The sequence below is a fragment of the Lycium ferocissimum genome, chromosome 8 (genome assembly GCF_029784015.1).
Source record: "Lycium ferocissimum isolate CSIRO_LF1 chromosome 8, AGI_CSIRO_Lferr_CH_V1, whole genome shotgun sequence".
Taxonomy (NCBI): domain Eukaryota; kingdom Viridiplantae; phylum Streptophyta; class Magnoliopsida; order Solanales; family Solanaceae; genus Lycium; species Lycium ferocissimum.
The window spans coordinates 41,544,806-41,567,132 of NC_081349.1; the positions used below are offsets into that span (position 1 = coordinate 41,544,806).

At 33.9% G+C, this 22,327-nt stretch overlaps 2 protein-coding genes, 1 long non-coding RNA gene and 1 other non-coding gene across 5 annotated transcripts; 1 reads left to right on the plus strand and 3 right to left on the minus strand.

Annotated features, from left to right (window-relative positions):
- Positions 1–5,951: 5,951 nt before the first annotated feature.
- Positions 5,952–12,111, plus strand: LOC132068494 (uncharacterized). 2 transcript variants are annotated; one of them, XM_059462098.1, is made up of 7 exons: positions 5,952–6,352; positions 6,918–7,024; positions 7,559–8,343; positions 9,757–9,889; positions 11,219–11,571; positions 11,653–11,790; positions 11,875–12,111. In XM_059462098.1, the coding sequence occupies exons 1-6, from the start codon at positions 6,070–6,072 to the stop codon at positions 11,771–11,773; spliced, it is 1,782 nt and encodes a 593-aa protein (XP_059318081.1). In that variant the 5' UTR covers positions 5,952–6,069; the 3' UTR covers positions 11,774–11,790; positions 11,875–12,111. The 2 variants fall into 2 exon arrangements, with proteins under 2 accessions (XP_059318081.1, XP_059318080.1); XM_059462097.1 differs by having other exon boundaries at positions 11,653–12,111.
- Positions 12,112–12,347: 236 nt separating this feature from the next.
- On the minus strand, positions 12,348–12,490 carry LOC132069102 (small nucleolar RNA snoR2/U65). Its single transcript, XR_009417669.1, has one exon. It is a non-coding gene; the product is annotated as a small nucleolar RNA snoR2/U65 (small nucleolar RNA).
- Positions 12,491–13,162: 672 nt separating this feature from the next.
- Positions 13,163–14,772, minus strand: LOC132068495 (putative UDP-rhamnose:rhamnosyltransferase 1). The gene has a single exon (XM_059462099.1). It carries the CDS (start codon positions 14,749–14,751, stop codon positions 13,288–13,290), a length of 1,464 nt encoding a protein of 487 aa, XP_059318082.1. The 5' UTR covers positions 14,752–14,772; the 3' UTR covers positions 13,163–13,287.
- Positions 14,773–18,832: 4,060 nt separating this feature from the next.
- Positions 18,833–20,527, minus strand: LOC132066955 (uncharacterized). Its single transcript, XR_009416970.1, has 3 exons — positions 19,849–20,527; positions 19,489–19,762; positions 18,833–19,375 (listed from the first exon to the last, which is right to left on the minus strand). It is a non-coding gene; the product is annotated as an uncharacterized LOC132066955 (long non-coding RNA).
- Between the last annotated feature and the right edge of the window lie 1,800 nt (positions 20,528–22,327).

The window sequence follows — 22,327 nt, forward strand, 5'->3', positions numbered from 1 at the left end:
TTAAATCGTTATTTATTTTTTCCTGAATTTCTCTTCTTTAAATTTTCTCTAAGCATACCTTTACTATTTTCTGAACTTATTATCATTATTTAAATGTCCTATCTTTTTTGTTTTTGTTTTGTAATTGTCTCCTACTTCTTCACGTGGACCCATCTTATTTTTATTTTTTTTAATTATTATAGAAGAGTGGGTGGACAACGATCCCATGCTCAAACCTACTCCTCTATAATAGTATAAATTTTCTTTTATTAAATACAATTTTCTTTCTAAAATGATATTTAGAATACATGGTGAATGATGAAACCAAACTGTTTTTTTTTTTTTTCTTATTTACGAAATTTTTCAAGTTTTGCCGAAATATTTTTAATTACAAATGTAATAATTATTATAGTATCTTCAATTTCTAAATATATAAATTCTATTAAAAAATAAGTTTAGAAATTTACATAACACTCTGCATTAGTCTCGCACTTTTAACATTGCCAGTCCTTTTAGGACAGAGAGATTGTGCCTCCATTGAAAGATAATAAATATATTTTTAAATTGTGTATACTTCATCATATGTCAATATATTCTCATGTCCGTTGATTATTTTATCAACAACAAAGGTGTAAATATACCTCTCAACTTTACTTTGCGATTTAGAATAGATATATCCCTCGCTATAAAAGTGGTATATATACCCCTGTCAGTATAAAATGGTGCAAATATACACTTTTTTGCTAACGGGATTTTAAAAAAAAAATCATTTTGGTTATTTTTTAATTAAGAATATGCCACGTGACTTTAAAAAAAAAGTTTACCAATTTTTTTTAAGTATACATATTTTTCTAAAGCCACATGGTAATTTTTTTTTCCTGGTGTGTTGGGTCTAGTTGGTTTAAAAAAATATTTTCGTGACTTTAAAAAAATAAGTCTACCCATTTTTTTAAACGAACCAGACCCGAAAAAAATTATCATGTGGCTTTAGAAAAATATGTCTACTAAAAAAAATAGGTAGATTTTTTTTCTAAGTCACGTGGCATATTTTTAATTAAAACATAACCAAAATGATTTAAAAAAAAAAAAAACTCCCGTTAGCAAAAAAGGGTATATTTGCACCATTTTATAACGGCAGAAGTATATTTGCATCATTTTGTAGCGACAGAGGTTTATATATATCACTTTTGTAATGAGGAGTATGTCTACTCTAAATCGTAAAGTTTAGGGGTATATATGCACCTTTGCCCTTTTATCAAAATCTATTTTCTTTTATCGATATCTATTCATATTGGGTAACGCTGACAAAAAGAATTTACTATATAATTTTTCGATGACAACAGTAGAGTCCGAACCAATTTAAGCTTTGATTGTTAGACTATGGTATTAAATTTTGATTTGCCAAATACATACAAACACTATTGCATATTCTTTCATATATAGCGCAGCTCAATTTTTACTTTTAACCTTTTTTTAATATTTCTACTCTACTATCAAGTACTTGCTATCTCCTACTTATACAGTTGTATCAGATGAATTGCTGACTAAGACTAACTCAGATAACAAGAAATCATTTCTATATACTTCGATCATACGCGGTATACTTGCACGTAACTTGATTGTTTCACCGAATACTTGCTATATCTATCGCCAATTTAGCCGTACGTGTTACTTTTCCCACCAAGACTTAATTAAAATGTGAAATAATATTTTCTTTTTGTCAGTTATATCTGAGCTTGCTGCACTTTGATTGTGACTTATCATCTTCCACCTACGTAATTTTATGGGGTGATTCTATCAAAACTTAAGTAGATGAAAAAAAATCACCTAATATTTTGCGTTCACTCTAGAATTCGAACCAAACCTAATGTTCCCTTTAATTTTATTAACAACTCCTCATACTTGTTTGTCGTTATATAATTATAGTTAAGGTGATGATAAATATCTTTATGTCCACAAACTCGTGCAATGTAATCACACTGGCTTTAGACCTTTGACTGGGAAAGGCACGTGCACTGCATCTTTGACTCAAATATCTCGATGCTTCTTGGGAGAAACACGCACGTGCACTTTCTGCCTTTTGGAACAACTAAAATTGTTATTTTATGGCCCTTATAGTATGCTTACTTATTGAATACTAATCCCCTAATTATTAACTTTTGTTAGCATTTGGTGTATATATTAATTAACATAGGATAGGATCCTCTGTCGACCTCAGGGGACAGACAGAATTTGGATTCATCATATTATTTGTGGTCCCACTTTTTATTAAGTTTGTTGGAACTTCACAGATTTCCTATCATATTTAGTAAGAGTTATGAACAGCATAAAATTTGTCTGCTTTTATTTTATGGAAGATTTTGTTAAATCTTAAAGGAAATATTCCTAGGCAGTCGCATTTTTTAAAAATTAAAATTAAAGATGTTGAATATTGAGATGTTTTGTGTGATTTCATATTATTATACTAGCATATATGTAGCATCTAGAAAATGAACATGAAATCTTCATTTGTACGGTATTAATTTTTTTTTTATAATTTGGTCCATATTTGAAAATTACTACATTTTCTAAAATACTCCATCCAATAATTGCAGTTTGTAAAGAATAATAGAAAAAGCAAAAAATATATTCATTCGATCCATAATATTTGTCTTTTAATTTTTTTATAGAAAGATATTTAATGACCTTAATAATAAGAATATTTACCTAAAATATCCTTTATCTTTATCGTAAACGTCTCATTATTAAAACTTCACTAATTTAAGCAGTAATGGTAAAGTCCAAAAAAAAAAAAAAAAACTCCTTTTTTTCGGGGAATAAAACATCAAATATTATGAAACATTTTAAATTTATCAAGACGAGTAATATTTGGGATTCCCATTTAAACCGGGGCTTTATGAGAAAGCTGGATGAAAGGACCTTTTGTATGTTAATGTAATATGGACCTTAGACCTAACTGGGCCGAATAGACTCTTCGTAACATGGACTTCAACAATATTATTTGGGCCTAAACAACAGTAGACCAGATCATTTTGTGTTGTATTTTGATGTTTGCGCTAGAAAAGAAAGGCCTATTTAATTGGGAAACTTACGTAAATGTACAAAAGGCAAACTTAATTACCGGCAGTAGCCCTATATATATATATATATATATATATATATCATGCAGCAAAATCGAGCGCGAACATTAGTGCATGCAGCAAAATCGAGCAAAGGGAAGGGAACTTCTCACCGCTTGGTTTAATTCTACGCCTTATGACCAATATATAATGCAGCAAAATAGAGCGTGAACATTAGTGCATGCAGCAAAATCGAGAGCGAACATTAGTGCATGCATCAAAATTGAGCAAAGGGAAGGGAACTTCTCACCCCTTGGTTTAATTCTACGCCTTATGACCAGTAAGCTATCGCTTCATTCAATGCTTGACAACTTTCTTCATACGCCATGACACGTCTATCTTTGACGCTGATCAATCAGCTAAAAGACGATGGTTGCGAAGCAAGGAGTGAGGTAGCGCTTGCCATGGGATGAGAGCTCTCACCTTGACAGGAGGATTGGAAGGACGAAGATCTGGAACAAGTGCAGCTATCAAGTGGGTTTTGCCACTCCTTGTCACGGCTTAAAGAGGTTTTGAAGATTGCTTGCCATATATATATATAGTGTGTGTGTGTGTGTGTATTTAAGTACAAATATACAAAATCTGTACATATGCTGGCTACTTTGTAAACTAGATCACCCAAAGCTCTTAGGCCGTAATTTTCCCTATCTAATTTTGTAATGCCATGAATGGTTTTGAACAAAGCAATCTAGTTGCTAATTGGCTATATCGTAATCCGTATGTTGATTTGGATATCACATGATTGATTATAGCTTGAAAGTATAATGACCAGATGTATATGCAGGATCATGCATAAAAGGTATTGATCTATTCCCACAATTTGACTTGTATGTATGCATTTAAGTTTAGGGCTCTGGAGTTTTAAAGCTTTTAGTTCATATCCCAAATGAATAGTCATTTTGCATTATCTGTATGTAATATCAACTTATTGTATATGCTCACAAATTCCTTAAAAACTGTTGTCTATGTTTAATTATTTCGATAACCAGTGTCGAATGACACCACTTGGTTTAGTGTGCCTCCCCAACTAATAGTAACGTAATTGAAATTGCATGTTTTCCAGAATGTAATGTAAAGAAGTCACTAGTAACGACTAAGCTCGCTCTTGAACATAGATTCAAATCCTCTTCTTAAAATTATCTGAAATGAGACCTGCATATTTATTATTACTTTTGTATATGTTAAGTTAAATGTCATTCTCAACTTTACTAGTATTTGATAAATTGAAGTTTATGCATATCTCAATCTCAGCACAAGTGGACCAAGCCCTTCCACTCTGATCTTTCTTATTTGGGCTGTATCCTAATTAACCAGCCCAATGATAATCCTAGGCTCCACAAAAGAGTGCCTGTTTGGATTGGCTTATTTGAGGCGCTTGTAAGCCGAAATAGCTTTGAGCATTTTTATAGTGTTTGGATAAGATAAAAAATGTGTTTTTTAAAGACTGTGTTTAAGCCAAAATAACAAAAATAAGCCAAAAGTAGGTTAGGATTACTAATTTATGGGCTTTTAGCTTTTATAAGTCATATGTTATAAAATTCTCGTCCAAACAGGCTCTAAGACTTATTCAACAAATCTTACAAATAAACAAATAATCTCTGTCAAATACTTGTTTCATTTCAATTTGTTTGCCATTTTTCACTCGTTGAACGTTTGATTAATTGTTGGAAATAAATAAGAGTCAATTACGACATAGAAAGTATTATAAATTGTAATTTATTAGATAAAAAATGATGACGAATTACTTTTTAAATGATCAATGTCCAATTAATTGAATATAATAAACCGAAAACCAAAAACATATTTCGACAAAAAGAGCGAGTTTATATTTTCGTGTGAGAGTGAGTTTATGATGCACTGGAAGGAAAGTTTAAATTGAATACTAATGGCAGCGACGTAGCATGAAGACACAAACTACATGGGAATGCTATTTTTGGTGGAATTTTTAGAGATGATCAATGAAAGTGGATATTGGGACATTCAGGTAAGATGAGACCTACCTCAAGTCTCACTACATAATTATGGAGCATCAAACAAGGATTACAATTAGCAAAACCATTGGGATATAGAGAATTAGAAGTGAAACGAACTAGCATAACTGTTGTCAAGCTTATTAAACAGGACGACGTACAACTTCATCATTTAAGGGAAATTATTGAAGATTGCAGATACCTATTGGAAGTCAACAACACGACTATTATCCACATTTGGAGAGAGGCAAACAAGTGTCAACTTTTGGCTAATGAAGGTCACATTGTCACAGACATGCACAAGATTTCCTAATACAAGGGAATGCAATCAAAGAAACGGAGTTTTTGCTCATAGTAAATTTGAGTGGTGTATCTTATGAAAGATCTCAATTTTTTTTTAGTAATTTTCATTGTACCAAAAAAAAAAAAAGTGAGAATAACTTTAATTGTTGAGTACTTTTAGAATTCAGGATTAAGTTATTAAATTATAGTTAAATTATTATCTCTAGACTAATCTATCCCACGTCGAAGGTGGGACATGGTGAGCCACCTTATGCGAGGTGGTCGGTCGCGCGCCCATGCTAAAATTCTCGGTATACATGGTTAAATTTTATTTATTATGAGTATATATTTAATTTTACACACCCTTAACACAAGTGAGAATAAATTTGCACACCTTTCACCTAATTTCTGGCTCCGCCAATAAAGTGGGATAAAATAATACCAAATTTGATAGAAATGAGATAATCTAGAATTAAGTTTGTAACCGGTGGAGTTGTCAATTAGGGATAAAACACAATTACAAATATAGCAGTACTATCACTTTTTTCCAGTTAGTACTACTATCATATTTCGACAAAATAAAAATGTATAACATCCATAATAAGCCTTCTTGACCATTTTCTCCCCTTTTTTTCACATTCTAAACCAAAAAAAACCCAACAACAAAAACCCACCCGACCCAATAACCATCACCAAACCATAATCCGTCAACCCAAAAAATGGCGTTGCTCGGCGAGGATGGCCATGGTTACGACTTAGCTCGTAAACTCGAAACCCACGGCATATGGCGATCATGGCTAGGCGATTCACTTTATACAAACAACTTCATTCACTTCCTTTCTTCTCCTTCTACTTGGGATTCCTTCATGAAAACTGACGATTCAAAAACTAGGGTTCAGATTCAACTCCAACTCCGTGCTCGTGCTCTCCTTTTCGATAAAGCATCGATCGCTTTATTCCTAAGATCTGATAAATCTGCAATTTCTAAGCTCAATCCAAATTGTACGTGCTTTTGAACTGCAATGTGTGTTTTGAGTCCATATTTGTGTACAAGGGTAGCTCAATAAAATTAGTGGTCTAAAGCCGATTATTTGACAAGAGTCTATCACTTTTTTTTTTTTTTACTTCACTTGTTATTTATCTACACTCTTGTACGTGCTTTTCACGCTCTTTTGAACTGCTATGTGTGTGTTGGGTTAGGTTTTTTCGATTTTGCTAGGTTTATTTTTCGGGGAAATTATGTCTATGTCTACTGAGAAAGAATATTTACCCGGTCTAGCCCAGTATTTCCTTAAATTACCCGGTTTAGCCTAGTTTTTCCTTAAACACCTCTTGTACACTTTTATACAAGGTGGACACATTACCGTAAGTGTATAATGTTGTATACCGTGTGTATAAGCACTGTTGCGGAAAAAAAGAGTTGGTTATGCGAATGTAAACTGAAAACATGGCTGTGTTGGGGGAAAAAAGTTGGTTTGCGAATTTAAACTGAAAAGATGGCTATGTAGGTGTTATATTATGTTGGGCTGTGTATTTTTGAAAATTTCCCTTGTTATTTTGTTTGCAGATTTGCAATTGCATGGTGATGATGTGTATTTTACTCTGGAGAATTGTTCGCAAGATGGAGCTCAACAGCGTGAAGGTGTTGCTGGTACAAGCAATGTGTTATCAAAGGTGTGATAGATTGAAGATATTTGGTTTCATGTGAAAATTACTAGCTTTACTATATAGTGTTCACATTTAGATTATTGGATGCTTAAAAAACCGCAACTAAAACAGGATTACTGTTCTGAAGTTGATGACTTACTCTTTAGAAGGAATGGAGACTGGATTAAGATTTTCAATTTGATAGATTAATAGTTTTTTGATTAAATGAAGGGAGGGAGAGAAGAAAAGTGTGAAACTATTGTTGTTATCTAAAGGAAAGTACCGCCCCTCTCCCAAGTCATAATAGCTCGTTATGAGGTGGAGTATAGATCAGTGGCGGAGCTAGAGGGGCGGAAAAGGGTTGATTCGCCGGAAAATCACACACTATATATATATATATATAAGGTTAAAATGGCTTTTACGTGTATAAGTAGATTATGAAAACCCCTTGGTGAAAATCCTGCTTCTGCCGTTGGTATAGATGATTTTTTCATTTTTGTATGGTTGTTTTTTTTTTTTTTTAATTCACAGCATAGCTCACATTTCCCTACATATATTCAGGTCCAGTCAAAGTTAAATTTTGGTGTTGGATCAAGATATAGTGAGTCAGAAACTGATGCAATGTCACAGAGGTTGAATGATTTACCTGAAACATGGTATAACCAGTTCTTTGAAACATACAGAGCAAGTAAATCATATAGGATACAGTTTGGTGACAGGGAAGCAGAAAGACGAACACCTGAACAGATGTCCTTTTATCTTAGAGTTGTTGAGAATCATAAGAGAAGGCGAGTAGCTTTTAAGGTTGATCAGAACATTGGTCATGGCATGTTGGATGATGGATCAAACTCAGTTTTAGATAACGACAACCCATTTTTTCCTGAAACTATGTCTGCCATGAATTGTGTTCCTGATAGTGCAGTCTCACGGAGAAGTCAACTGAAAGAGAACCGGAAAGTGGAGTTCAATGGGGTTCTAGATACTTTACCCCAAATAATGACCAAGAGCCCTAGCCCTATTATGATTGAGAGGCTTGGTATTAGACCAGAGTACCTAAGCATGGATCAAGGCAGTAATCAAAATCATGGAAAGAATGGTGCTGAGAGGAGTAAGAAATGTATTGGTGAAGAGCAAGCATTAAAGTTATCACAAAAGGTGACGGCACAATTGCTGGGAAATGTGGGTTTCGAAGGCTCATCTGAAGTTCCACTAGAAGTCTTGACTAAATTCATGAGTTGCCATATTCGTAAATTAGGTTCTACCTTAAAACTCCTTGCTGATAGCTACAGAAAGCAGTGTTCAGCAATGGAACTTCTCAAGATGTTTCTCCATTCTGATGAACATAGGTTGGTGGTGCACTTTTTCATATGATATTTCTTATGTTTGATTTTTTCCTCTTCACTTTGTTATAATCTCTGTTTTCCTTTTTTTTTTTCCTCCATGAAGTATGACGCATTGGGTTTTCATCATGCTACAATGCAAGGTTTAACCTCTTAAAAGACTTGTACTTAAAGTACTAACGCATGAAAATTAGGTCCTCATTGTTGTAACATATTTTCCAAAGAACTTAATAAATAATGTTGCTTTTTGTTTACAAACAACTTTCCTGGTGATTAACTCTGCACTTCACATTTTATGCTGTTTAGATTATATATTTCTCATGAATTTGTTGCTTGTTTTGAAGTATGTGAAATACGCAATGATAAGTATATCAAAGAAACATCTTTTCAGTGATCTTGAATTGCTGAAGGGAAGTATAGGTAGGTGAAAATTGTTGTTTTAATAACTTAATCATTGTGGTTTCTGTACAAAAGTTGGTTTGCTTTTGGATTACTGGAACACTTGGAAGTCCTATCATGCCAAAATAGGAACAATTTCATTATAGTCTTTTTGAACAGAAACAGTTTCAGTATAGTCTTTACCCACCTCAATAGGGAATTGCTGGTGTTAGAACTATTGCTACAACTCTTCCTTGACTCCGAGGGTTTAATACGTTTAATAGCTGAAGTGTCTGCATTTGATGTCTGTTGCAGGTCCAATCATATACATTGTGAAAGTATGATCTCAGTAATCAACTCTTTTTTTCTCTGTGAAAATGTAAAAGCTCATCCCTTTCAGGAGCTTTAGTCCGACTTTCGTTTTCTGCCGTTTCCCTTTTGTTGCTTTATAGTTTTAGACCTGAATATACTTTGTATGAAATTGGAGCTGATACTCGAATCACTTGTTATTGAACTTAGCTAAGACAGATGCAATTTATTGAGTTTTTCATGCATTCTTCTTCTTTTGCTCCTTTGTTCTAGGAAATTCTCGTCCGTGTGAATGACACAATAGTCATACCATTTATACCCTTATATCTTGCAAATAGACTGTAAAAATGATGATTTTTTGAGGTTTTAATCTCTCTCTATCTCCCTATATACATATACATAGATACCGATAATCTTCATGTTCTCTCTCTCTCTCTTGCCCTATAAAATAATACTCCCTCCGTCCCAAATTATGTGGCACCATTTGACTTGGCACGGAGTTTAAGAAATAGAGGAAGACTTTTGAAATTTGTGGTCCACAACAAGCCTTAGATAAATGTGGCTGTAAATCAGCTCATAAATTTAATTTGTTTCTAAATATAGAAAGGTGACATTCTTTGTGGGACGGACGAAAAAGGAAAGTGTGCCACATAAATTGGGACAGTAAGGAGTGATAATTTTTTCTCCCCTCCCACTTTCAGTATCTAACTCATTTTCCTTGTTTTGGTGCAGTAATCTTGCCGTGTTATCTGAACTTGTGAAGGATAATACTAGGAATGTTGTGCAACAAACTCAGCAGCAAGTACAGGGATTCCAACAACAGTTGCAACCTCAGCAGGCAGCTGCCCTTCGACAGTCACAGCAGGTATGTCGATTTGTTGTCAGTGATATTCATCAAATCATATTGATGTTGTCGCTCTTGCTATAATGTGGTCCATTTCTGCAAACTGGTAGTATAAGATTTTGGTACTGGACAAAATAAGTAGAAAGACTGAAAAAGATGTGTTAAGCCTTTTGAATTTTAGGGGTCATTCAGTCCGTGCGACTGGACTTGGTAGGATATTTCCTTCTACTAGATTGGATTGTATGACAGGATTATTTTTGAGATTATCACTCCTGTCCTATGTTCGGGTACAGCATTAATTTAGGGATATTTTGTCCCTGGGCTTTGGTCTTGTGGTGGTAAGAGCACAGCTTTTGAGGGTTAGGCACATGTCAAAGGTTCGAATCTTGTTGCAAACAAAAGCTAGGTATTTAATTGGAGAAGGGCATAGGGGCGGACCAATTATCCACGGAGTTTTGAACCATGCGCCACCGGCTCTCAGGAATTTCTCGGTTATCAGAATTAATTTGGGGATTTCTCCTCACTGTTCCCATCTATCGTTTAGTATGATGCCGGAATAAAAGTTTAAGTTCCAAAAATACTCTTGCGACAATCTCATTTATTTCTGAGTTCACAATTCACAATTCCTTTCTCATAATTCTTTTTCCATCTCAGGAATCCAATTCCAAATAGTGAATAGAATAGCATCACCAATAAAAAAAGCTTCCAATTATACTTTGACAAATTTTAGGAAAAAAATTGTAGCACTACAAATCAAAGAACACATATAAACTATTAAGAAACTGAAATAAAAACTTTAGAAAAATCGCAGAAAATAGATTTTTAACAGAATGCAAAAAGTAAAGAGTATCTAGTAAAACAAGAAATTGCACAAAATGATTTGGAAGGCTTTTGAATTTTCCCGAGAGAAAAATTGCAGAAGAGCCGTGGGTGCTGAAGCCATGGGCTCTTGTAGCTGCTGTTTTTTTGGGGGGGGGGGGGGGATTGCAGTGTCAGGTGAGGGAGGAGATTTTTGGGGGCTGTGGAGAGGTGTAGTGAGGGAACAGTAAAAGGGGATTAAGAAGGGAAGAAATAGGGAGCAAGGCTTGCCTGAATCCTTTTGCATGTTAGGGGCATAAGTGTCTCGTTACATCATTATCAGCTGGGATTTTGTAATAGTCCACCCTCCCTACCCCGAGGATAAGATAGTAGCTTAGATAAATCTATGTGGAGATTTAATGCTGAGGTGTACTAAAATGCGGGATAAGGCTAAATATTTTATCTTGGCCTTTATTCCACATACCAAATTTACCTATTGATATTCTGTTTTTTGGTTAGATCGTCTACAATTACAACTTGGGTTATGTGCAGATATTAAGAATGCATCCTCAAATGCAGCAGCAAATGCAGCAGATGATCAATTCCGGAAATCTGACTCCTCAGCAACTGCAGAATCTGATGCGAAGGCGCCAGCAGCTAACACCTCGTCCTGGTATGAGTATGAACATGAACATCGACAAAGACAGGCCCTTGGTCGATGTCAAGCTTGAACATCCAACTGATTTCCCAATGGACAATAATGCCTTTAATGCAATGGCTGCGAGACAGCCCCAGATGCAGCAGTTCCGTCAGCAACAAAATGCAGCTATGTCATCTCCCTATGCTCAAAACACAACTCAGTTTAGGCCAATGACTTCTCTTCAAATTCCTCAAGTGCAGTCACCGTAAGTAATATTATATGCAATAGAAGCTGTAGGCATCTAAATGCATCATATGAAGTATTATCATACTTGTGTTTTCCACAGGACTATGGGAATGAATAGGGCTCCCCCTGTAAAAGTTGAAGGCTTCCAGGAATTGATGGGTGGAGATGCAACAATGAAGCTTGATTCTGAAGAAAATAAGTTAATGTCTCCTCAAAAATAGCGTCGCACCAATGACTAGTAAGTATTGAAGTAGCAGTAGATGGATTCTTATTTCAGCTGTTTACTTGTCACTTTTGTGAACTGTTTTTTTACATTGTTTAGGTAAATTATATATCGCAGAATGACTGCAATAAGAAAATTTAGGTAGGAATTAAACTTTTGTCATCAGGATGGCTGCTAAGGTGTGTACCATATTCTGTTGTCATTCAGCTTTGTTCCTCTGGAAATGTGCATATGTAGCATTTGTATAATTTTATTTCCTCAACTCATGGACCTTGTAATTCTCTTCAGCAAAAGTAATATTATATGTGCTTATGCACAGAGAGTTTTTCCTGCCAATATGTTGAAAATTATGTATCTCAAGATGCCAAAATTTATGCAAATTGATCATCATCATGTCAAGGCCTCTTGACTGACAATGTATTCCAATGACTATTTTTTTTTTTTTTTTTTTTTTTTTTTTTTTTTTTGAGAAACTGGTACTGAATGTATTCCAATAACTATTAGAAAATAAGTTGGGGGAAGAAACGTATTTTGATTGCTTGAAAGTATAAAATTCAATTTTTTTTTTTTTAAATTGTAATCGCACGAAACGGCTCCGTGTAGGAATTGAAAAATCCATACACAGATTCCTATCAAAATGCGAAATGTTAATTAAAACTTATTATTGGTCCAATCATAGCACCTTCGGAATTCAATTTAGGACTTGCATTAGAAACATTGTCCTTTATTTATTTAGAAAAGAAAATGACCCAGTTCATGAATTTTCTCTGTGATTCTTGTTTAAATTTTCACGCATAGGACGATAAGTTTCTGCAGCTCACTTTTATGACAAATATTAACATGCCGGTTCCAATTTTTGTTGGATAACATAAAATATGTTGATAGCTTAGTGATTCTGCTACTTTAATTGCTTAAGAAATTATTCTTCTTGGAGCACAAGTAATACGTTGGACCAGAGATCCTACGTATTTTACAATGTTGATAACCTATGTGGACGAGGGTCAGATGGGGTACATATGATGTTCATGATCTTGGACAAATTGTTCTAATATCAGTTTCTGTTGCTAGTTTCCCATAAAGATCTTCCCATGTCCTTTGTCCCATTGTCTCTGCCATTACTAAAATCATATTGATCTCGGTGGTTTTCCAAGTAAACGCTCATGTTGTACCTGAGGGGTTTGCTCGGCAAATGTACAAAGTGAGAATGCGGTTAGGCTGATCCTTTTCTTCCAGTCAGGTTAGGTTGACCCAAAAGTACGGTAAGAAAGAATGAAGCCACTAGAGTGTTTTCTACATTGATTGTGGATTAAGTGACAAATGTATACTGTGTACAAATGCTGTGATACCTATGTAATGGTACCTAATGCTAAACATGCTGCTGCCCATATAGTGAAGTTATGAAGCCTTGCTTCGTTTGTTATTATTAAGATTAACACATCTGTACTTAAATAAACATTTGAGTATTAAGATATTACATATAGATCCGAACACCTAATAATTAATTGGTTTTGATTACATCAAGTTCTGGGAACTATGCCCTTTGCACATTTTTCTATGATCTTCCAGGAACTGAATTAGATCTTCTATGTACTTGTCATATAGCCTTCTGTCCCCAAATATTGAGCTGATTTCTTTTGCTTTCTCTCTAATTTTCTTTCCATCTCTTTCTACCATTACCATCTTGACTGAACTGGAAACGGAGTCCCTTGTATATGAACCGTCCTCTTCATTTCTTGGTATTTCTATACCAATCTCCTTGTCCTCTAGGATTCTTGCATTCAACCCTTGATCAACCAAAAAAGGCAGCATAATCAAAGCGTGACCAAACATCAGCCCTTCTATTACCGAGCTCCATCCACAATGAGTCAAGAATCCACCAACTGACTCATGACTGAGTATCTTCAACTGAGGTACCCAACTCTTCCATACTATACCTCGACCATATATTCTCTCCTCGAACCCATCGGGCAGCTCAATATAGTCCATATTTTCCGAGTTAGATGGCTTCCTCAAAACCCAAAAGAACGGTAATCCAGACAACTCCAACCCATGGGCCAACTCGTTAATTTCAGTCGGACCAATAGTCACCTCACTCCCTAACGCTACGTAAACTACCGAGCCTTTTGTTCGTTCATCTAGCCATTCCTTAATGCATGCCCAATTTTCATTATTCTCATCATTGCTATCGTGCAATGGAGGTGGCATTAACCCCACAGGAAGTATGGGCCTGTGGTGAAGATCCTCTAGTAACTTCAGCCACTGACCTTCGAACTCGCGACACTGACGTATGATAATTACGTCAACGTCCTTTATTGTAGCCCCAGTACGATAGAGGTCCGAAACGCCGGACACGTTCTTTTGCATGGCGTCAACTATCCACTTAGCCTCGTGGCGACGAAAAGCCGCCTTTGTTTCGAACGGTATCCATTTCGCCGGCACCATGAACTCCTCCGGGGTTGGTGGTGGATTAGTCGAACCAGTAAGCATCATGTCCGTAGACCCCAAAAAAGCCAAAAAACAAGCATTAATAATTCGGAAAAACCCCCTAGATATCCCTAACCTAGTTGTGATTGGCGCTAACCAATAAGGTGCAAAATCATGAATTACCCAATCAGGAGAATTTTTCTCCAAGAAACTTGTCAACTCAAGTTCCATACCATCTAAGGCTTTCTTGAGATATACAATATCTTTAGTGTGAATATCCATAGTTGCTTCTGCATTTTCTGGTAGTCCATCAACTTTTGGAAGTGGAATTTTTACTAAGTTTATGGATGTGGAATATTCAAGGGGGAGTTTCGGGAGTCTATCAATATTTCTTGGAGTTGAAATGAAGGAAATTTTGTTACCCTTTTGAGCTATTAATTTGGAAAGTTCAAGATATGGTATAATATGACCAAAAGCTAACCAAGGAAACACAACTATATGAAGTTTACATTCAACTCCATCAGCCAATGATTTTACAAATTCAGCAGCCATGGCTTAAAGAGGTATGTTTTTCTGTGTTTTGTTAATAACCTAAGGGAATCACAACTATATATGTTTTTCTGTGTTTTGTTAATAACCTAAGGGAATCACAACTATATAAAGAGTGGCAATGTCCCTTCGGGGAATATTTAAAATAAACCAGCAAGATAAACATTATTTTAGAAAAAATATATATTAAGAGTATCATAGCAGTATCAAATACTAAATCTAATGGCCGTGATTGAAATGCAATATAAAACGTTTAATTAGTTCCATAGGGGAATATTTAAATAAACCAGTAATGTTTGTCTTACTGGTTTATTTAAATATTAAGAGTATCACAGCAGTATGAATTACTAAATCTAATGACAGTGATTGAAGGCAATAAAAAGTAGTATAAATTTGCAATTATAGAGATAGACCTTTATAAGGACGCGGGTGATACACGTTATTAATGTTGAATTAGGGATAATAATTGGGGGGAATTAGTGATAATATTGTTGTAGGATCACAAGACGACTATTTTCTTATTTTAAAGATCCATTACTTTAATTAGCTTGCCCTGCTGTAGCCTGTAGATATCATACTCAACATGTTATTTCTAAATAACTAGTGATATATATGTGTCGGTCATTTTTTGTGCTCCTGAAATGTTAATTCTAGCAAATTCACTCTTTCAAAATATGTGAATAGTAAAGTGAATGGTAATATTTCTCTGTGGCATGTTTATATTCTTTTGGGTCATTTCTATATTCACTTGGGAATTTAAAAGAGTAATTTCTTTCACCCCCTTTTTAATAACTTTGATAATTATACTCGAGAACCACTTTGCAACTTAATAGTTTGTGGCAAGGGGTGAAAATCTGCATTATAAACTCAACAATGATGAATCTTCGCTAGGCAATGCAGGAATAGGATGGGTTTTTTTTGACAGTTCCTCTTCTAAAAAACATTTAAGTATCTTTCTAACCAAATAAAAAATAAAAAATGAGAATCCGCAGTGTGGTGGTAACAACCGGGTATGTTGTTTGTTGTTGGTGGTAACAACTAACAACGTACCCGTAACCCCACAAGTGGGGTCTGGAAAAGGTAGGTGTACGTAGACCTTATCTCTAGGATAGAGTGTAGTGGTACAAGTTCTCATATCATACTTTCAACCTTTTTTTTTTTTTTTTTTGAAAGTTTTCGAACATTTTAGAACTTTATTTGCATCATTTATGGGAAAGAGGGAGATGAGAGACCATGGTTAGTTTATTCTAATGATTATATTTGGATAGCATTTTTACTTTTGTCGTAAGTTGTTTAATACTGTTTCTGTATTAGTAACTGTAAACTAAATAGAAATTGGAGAAAGCTTAATGCTAAGCTCAGAGCATGATTATGAACAATCATCGAGAACATTATACACATGAATGATATGATAGATTTAGGAAATGAGATTGAATAACAACAAATCAATCAGTAATAAGGATGCTCAAGAACATTTCAGTGTAAATTAGAGTACTGGAAAAAAGTGTTGTCATGAATTATTGTCACATATTTAATTGAAAAATAAAATAAAATGTAGGATCTATTTAGGAGTGGCTTAAAGCGTAGATCATTTTCAAGGCACTATAACGTGTGGAGCAACATTTAATATTTTTCACGTTTAAAATTTTAATGGAAAGTGATGGAACAAAAAAAATGAAAATGTTGAATCCACGACTTCAATAATTTTTCTATCTCTTCATGTTTATCATGACAGACGAGTTAATTAGAGATAATTTGTTGATTTAGTACATATCTACACGTCTTGTAATTCTAGTTGTTTAGTTTCGATCCATTTCTTGGCCCCTCGTTCATGGTTTTGATGCATATGACGCTAAATTAGGGAGATCGTTGTCATTTCCCTTCCAACTGTGTTCTACACTGCCATGTTACAAGTCTATCTTTGTTCACTTATGAAAATTGGTAGTCTCAACCTAGTAATCTTTGACTGCAATTGCAATCACAGTATCAAGTGTTTGAATCAAGTAGTCGATCGATTATTATTGACTATACTTTAACTATGTAGAATATATCAACTGTGATCAAACATTTTATATAAAGCATCTGATGATGACATAACGAAGGATACCACGCTTTTGAAGAAGCACAACAATGTTTCTTTTAATTCCACCTTATTACATGCTTATCATTTTTTTGTGGAATTTAATTGCTGCAACCCTTCTATATCATGTTGTTAGAAGTATAAGTTTATGTATCATTCTACTATTGACGTGCCAAGAGAGAACACTGATTCAAGAATATAATTTTTATGAGCCCAGATATTCAAAATTGTCCTGTTAAAAACCAAATCATATCATCAATAACCTAAACCAGCTCATATCAACCTTAACCCTAACACTATAATCTGTTAAAAACCAAAAATCTCATATAAATCTGAACATGCAAGAATAATGAGTAATAATCTATAGCAACAAATGGCAGATGTATTAACACCTAAGTGTCATACTTATCAAGGAATATAAACCATAATTCCCAAAAAACTTAGATAGAAACCCTTAATCGAAGTTAACCCGAATCCCTAACTTATAAAAACTTCCAAAACATGCAACAACTGAGAAAATAAACCCTTAAGGGAACTAATAACTCAGAAAATCAACAAAAACTTAGATGAAACCTTTATTCGAAGTTAACCCAAAACCCTAACTTGTAAGAACTTCAAATATATACAAAAACTGAAGAGAACTATACATAATGGAGGTGGGTAGTTAAATTTCATACCTTTACAATGTTTGTCTGAGACTGGAAGAAGGAGAGACGCCTAAATCGCCATTGATACACAGAAACCCTAACTTTTATGACTCTCTCTCATGAAATATCGGAATGTGTTTTTTAGGTCGTAGAGGGGTATATTTGGGTGGGGGTGAAATTATTTGGAGATGGGTCTGGGCGGGTTATATTTTGGGGAAGGGTAATTTAACTAAAATCGTGTAATTGAAGGGAATTGGGGTTTTCCTTCCAATTAAGGGTACAAGTTAATTGGACGGCAGGGGTATATTTAACTACTATCGCTAACGGAGGGCAAACTTAACTAATAAAATAAAGTAGAGGGGTATATTTAACCCTTTTTCCTATACGATATATATGAAAAAGTTGAATCCACGAATTCAATAATTTTTCTGTCTCTTCATGTTTAACATGACGGACGAGTTAACTAGAGATTGTTGATTCAGTACACATCTACACGTTTTTTAATTCTAGTTATTTAGTTTCGATCCATTTCTTGGTCCCTCGTTCATGGTTTTGATGCATATGATGCTAAATGAGGGAGATCGCTGTCATTTCCCTTCCAATTGTGTTCTACGCTGCCATGTCACAAGTCTATCTTTGTTCACTTATGAAAATTGGTAGTCTCAACCTAGTAATCTTTGACCGCAATTACAATCACAGTATCAAGTAGCCGATCGATTCTTATTGACTATACTTTAACTATGTAGAATATATCAATTATGATCAAACATTTTATATGAAGTATTTGATGATGACAAAACGAAGGATACCACACTTTCAAAGAAGCACAATGTTTCTTTTAACTCCGCCTTATTACATTCTTATCATTTTTTTGTGGAATATAAGTAGGCGTTTAGCCATGAAAATAAAAAATTATTCACTTTACTTGGAATTTGAAGTTGGAGTTGAAGACGGAGTTGTGTTTGGTTATAATTTTTGCAAAGAATATTTGTTTGTTTGAAGGTAATAGAAGCGAAAAAAGTGAAAACAAGGTTTTTAGTGTTTTTTCAAATTCCAAGTTGTATTTAGAATTTTCATGGCCAAACACAGATTTTCGAATAAAATGAAAAAAAATCCGGATAAGTGAAAAATTCTCATGGCCAAACGGGCCCTTAAGTGTCTATATCATGTTGTTAGAAGTATAAGTTTATGTATCATTATACTATTGACGTGCCAAGAGAGAACACTGATTTTAGAATATAACTTTTATGATCCCAGAAATTCAAAACTGTCCTGCAAAATAAATAATAGGATTATATTAGTGAGACTCTATCTTCACAGTTAACTTTCCATTCGTTATAAACTTGAACATTTCAGAAGCAACATTATAAATAATTAAACCAGGCCGCTGCTGCTATGACACTATAAGAAAACAACTATTTTGTGGAGGTTTTTGTCAATTTGTGATGGTTTCTGACTACCATAAGAAAAATTTGGCTGAGTAACCAGGTAGAGATTGTTTCATTTTGATATCACATAGAAATATAGTGTTATTAAGCTGATCAGAAGTAGTACAAACTATCTACTTCTTACCTGTATTTGAGTAGCAAACAGATCAGTAAATTATATTCTTCAGGAACCCCTCATTCTTTTGATATCACGTAATCCTTCAACAGTCAAGGTTCCTTCTAATCCAAACGAGCAACCTTTTGATGCAAATAGCTAGAAGTTGCAGATGATGCATTGTAGCTAGTAAGAAATGCTTAGCTCGCTAAGTCATCATTTGGTATTTAAGAATGTGTTTGAAGGAGCTGCTCCCATAGCCATACATCTTACTCTCCAGAGTGCTCTGCCCCTAATGTCTTGCTAATAATATCATGCGGGAAACTTCAGACTCATCGGCATTCAATTCAAGTTATTCCTACGAGCATAATGATATCATTACCAATTACAAAATAGTAAGACTTGTGATGCAAAATATTATACTGTAACAATGAAATTATTATTAGAAAAATGAACCAATGCTATACTTACCCCTATAGTCTGTGCCTCATCATTCACAAATGATCCGTTCTTTCTCTTATGAGTTTCAATAAACATTTTTCCACGGCTAGGGCTTTTTTCAATTTCTAGAAACTAAGAAAGAAATGTATTATAAAAGTTATCCTAAAACAGTTTAATTAAATAAAAAGTAAAACTATTAAGTTAATGCTCATGCCTGCTCATATCGTCTTCTCGAGTTAGCTTTTGAAACATCAGTATGACTTTTTTTCTTCCTTTGAATTTTTTTATTTCTTCTACAAAGCTCCTATCACCAAATACAATCAAGACTTAAATTTGCATCTCTATCTAATTATGATGAAAAAAACTTATTAACATAATTTTGAATCTTACCAGTGTTAATGGTTTTTCGTGGTAAGCAACAAAACTAGCCCATTGATCTTTATTTATACCTTATGGCACATTACTTATAATCTCATTTTTGCTTTTGGGCTGGGTCAAACTATTCATTCCACAACCTCTGCCTATGTGTAGCCCACTTCTTTGAAATACTAGCATTGGAATATCTATATGCAATAGACTCACTTACCTGGAAAAGAAATCGAGGCTTCAAAGAAGAAATATAAGTTAGTTTTCTCACATCTATTAAAATATTGGTGCAATAAATAAATGTATATTTAATAACACTTGTAGCTTCAATATTGTTTCAAAGTAGTCTTCATTGTACTTCTTACGCATGCCTGACGACCTCGCAAAACTAATCGGCAACAAATTTCAATCAATTTTGAATGATCCACAATATCCAGCGAGCAAATTCATAAGAAAAAAGATAGACAGAGAGGATCTGATTAATACCGTCAGAATGCACAGATAATTGAAAAACTACACGATGTCATTTTTACAGGTAATACTTAGTATTGATAGAACAAGTGAAGAAAACCAAAATAAGACATGGGAAATTTTATCTTTGAAACAGAATCAAGGCATATGCAGCATAATTAAATACGACATGAATACACCGTAGCTCATATTACTAGTACAATAACGAATTACTGAGAACTTGTTGTGCATGTTCGAAAAAACAGAGAAAAATATAAAGGAACGTAGAGAAAATAGAAAGAATATGTTTGGTAAAACATCCTTAAACACCATTTATTTATCTACTAAAGAAGTAATAAAGAAAGTAAGGACAAAACAAAACATTCAAAATAACAACAAATTGAAATACAGAAATATTTACGGAAACCATCACAAATTCATCTAATATTCAGAATAGCTAAAATTCTTAGGTTAGATAAATGCAGAAAAATTCTAATTATCAAATTATTTATTTGAACATAGTGTTTTAAAACTTTTTTGGTTCTCGCCCATATCAAAATGCCCTGAGGCATTTTGCATTGACGATTACTATCAAATCGATACAATTTGTATCGAATTGCAACTATTTCTCAATCAGCTGAAATTTAATGTATTTGTGGAGGTTATAAAAAACCTACACAAAATTATCGCCACAAAGAAGAACAATGTTGAGAAGGTTGAAACAAACACTACAAATTGAATATATAGTAGGAGTTTGTGACAACATCCACACTTAAACCGCCACAAAAAGAATTATTTTGTGGGACTTGACACAAACACCACAAAATAAATGTATAGCTAGTGAGGTTTTTCATGACCTCCATAAATAAACCGCCACAATATAATTTTTTTTTTTTTTTTTTTTTGTAGTGGGAGGACTACTTGAAAATTCTCCCAAAATGAGTTGACACATATTATATAAGTGTTCTAGGAAACTGAATTGATTTATAGTTTTTCACCAACAATAATTAATTTTGCCCTCTTCTTAACATTTTTAATAAGCTCTATCTTAGGAATCCATAGCTTTTGCTATGTTCTTTGTAATAAAATTTATAAGCTGCAAAAGTTATGCTAGATCAGAGTCAATTTAATTAATTTTAATTTGATTTGATTTAGTATGTAAACTTTTGTTTTCATTAATTGTTAGTGTAAGAGAAAGAGCTATTAACACAAATACGTAAAAATATTTTAAAAAGGTACACTTCAGGACAATTTTTTCCATCCTCTACTTTTCACAATTGGCACTAGCAGTAGAACGTCAAGCTTTAGCTGGGTTCTTGATTACACTCTATTTTATATTTCAATATACTTTATTTTTTGCTTCATCAAGCATGACCAAAAGCAATGTGAGCATAATAAGTGAATTTAATGAGCATTGACTTGTATTCGACCTGTTTTTAATACATATTCAATCCATTTTTATGATGGGTTGAACTCAAATTTAAACGAACGGATTGGATATGATTTTACTTGGGCAAATTGCACGGGTCAACCAATTATGAGTAAAAGTTACCCGCATTAGATGTGCTATTCAAGATTTTATAAGTGCTGGCCAGTAAACAATGTTTCTATATGATTTAATTTGTTCTGAATAGTCATAAGATGGTCAATTTAGGGCAATCATTCTACTGATGAATGCTGTTATTACACTCGTAATATGTAAAAGATGAGAACCAATTATGTTACATCTACCTTCAGAAGAGATAACAAGAAAAGTTCAATTCAATAAAGTAGTCTTATGAAGCATTGGCATTATGAAAATTCACATTAGCTGAATTTGGTACTCTTCTGGCTGTAAAAATTATTGGTGTAGCAATATACTTTGAAAGGTGGTTATTTGAACACCCTTCGTCGAAAAACTATATTATAAATATGTAAAATTATAAATTATACTAAGTATATAGGTTAAAATATATTAAGTTTTAATTCTTGAATATTTTTGGCAAAATTACTGACTTCCTCATTAGTAAAACGCTCGACCGTAGTGATAGCTGAAAAATAAGCTACTCATAGC

Bases quoted from the DNA above. Each gene is read 5' to 3' on its own strand.
- LOC132068494 (XM_059462097.1), top strand. From the start codon at position 6,070: ATGGCGTTGCTCGGCGAGGATGGCCATGGTTACGACTTAGCTCGTAAA. The intron at 7,025-7,558 runs GTGTGATAGATT...ACATATATTCAG, and splicing joins CAAGCAATGTGTTATCAAAG to GTCCAGTCAAAGTTAAATTT. The intron at 8,344-9,756 runs GTTGGTGGTGCA...GTTTTGGTGCAG, and splicing joins CTCCATTCTGATGAACATAG to TAATCTTGCCGTGTTATCTG.
- LOC132068495 (XM_059462099.1), bottom strand. From the start codon at position 14,751: ATGGCTGCTGAATTTGTAAAATCATTGGCTGATGGAGTTGAATGTAAA.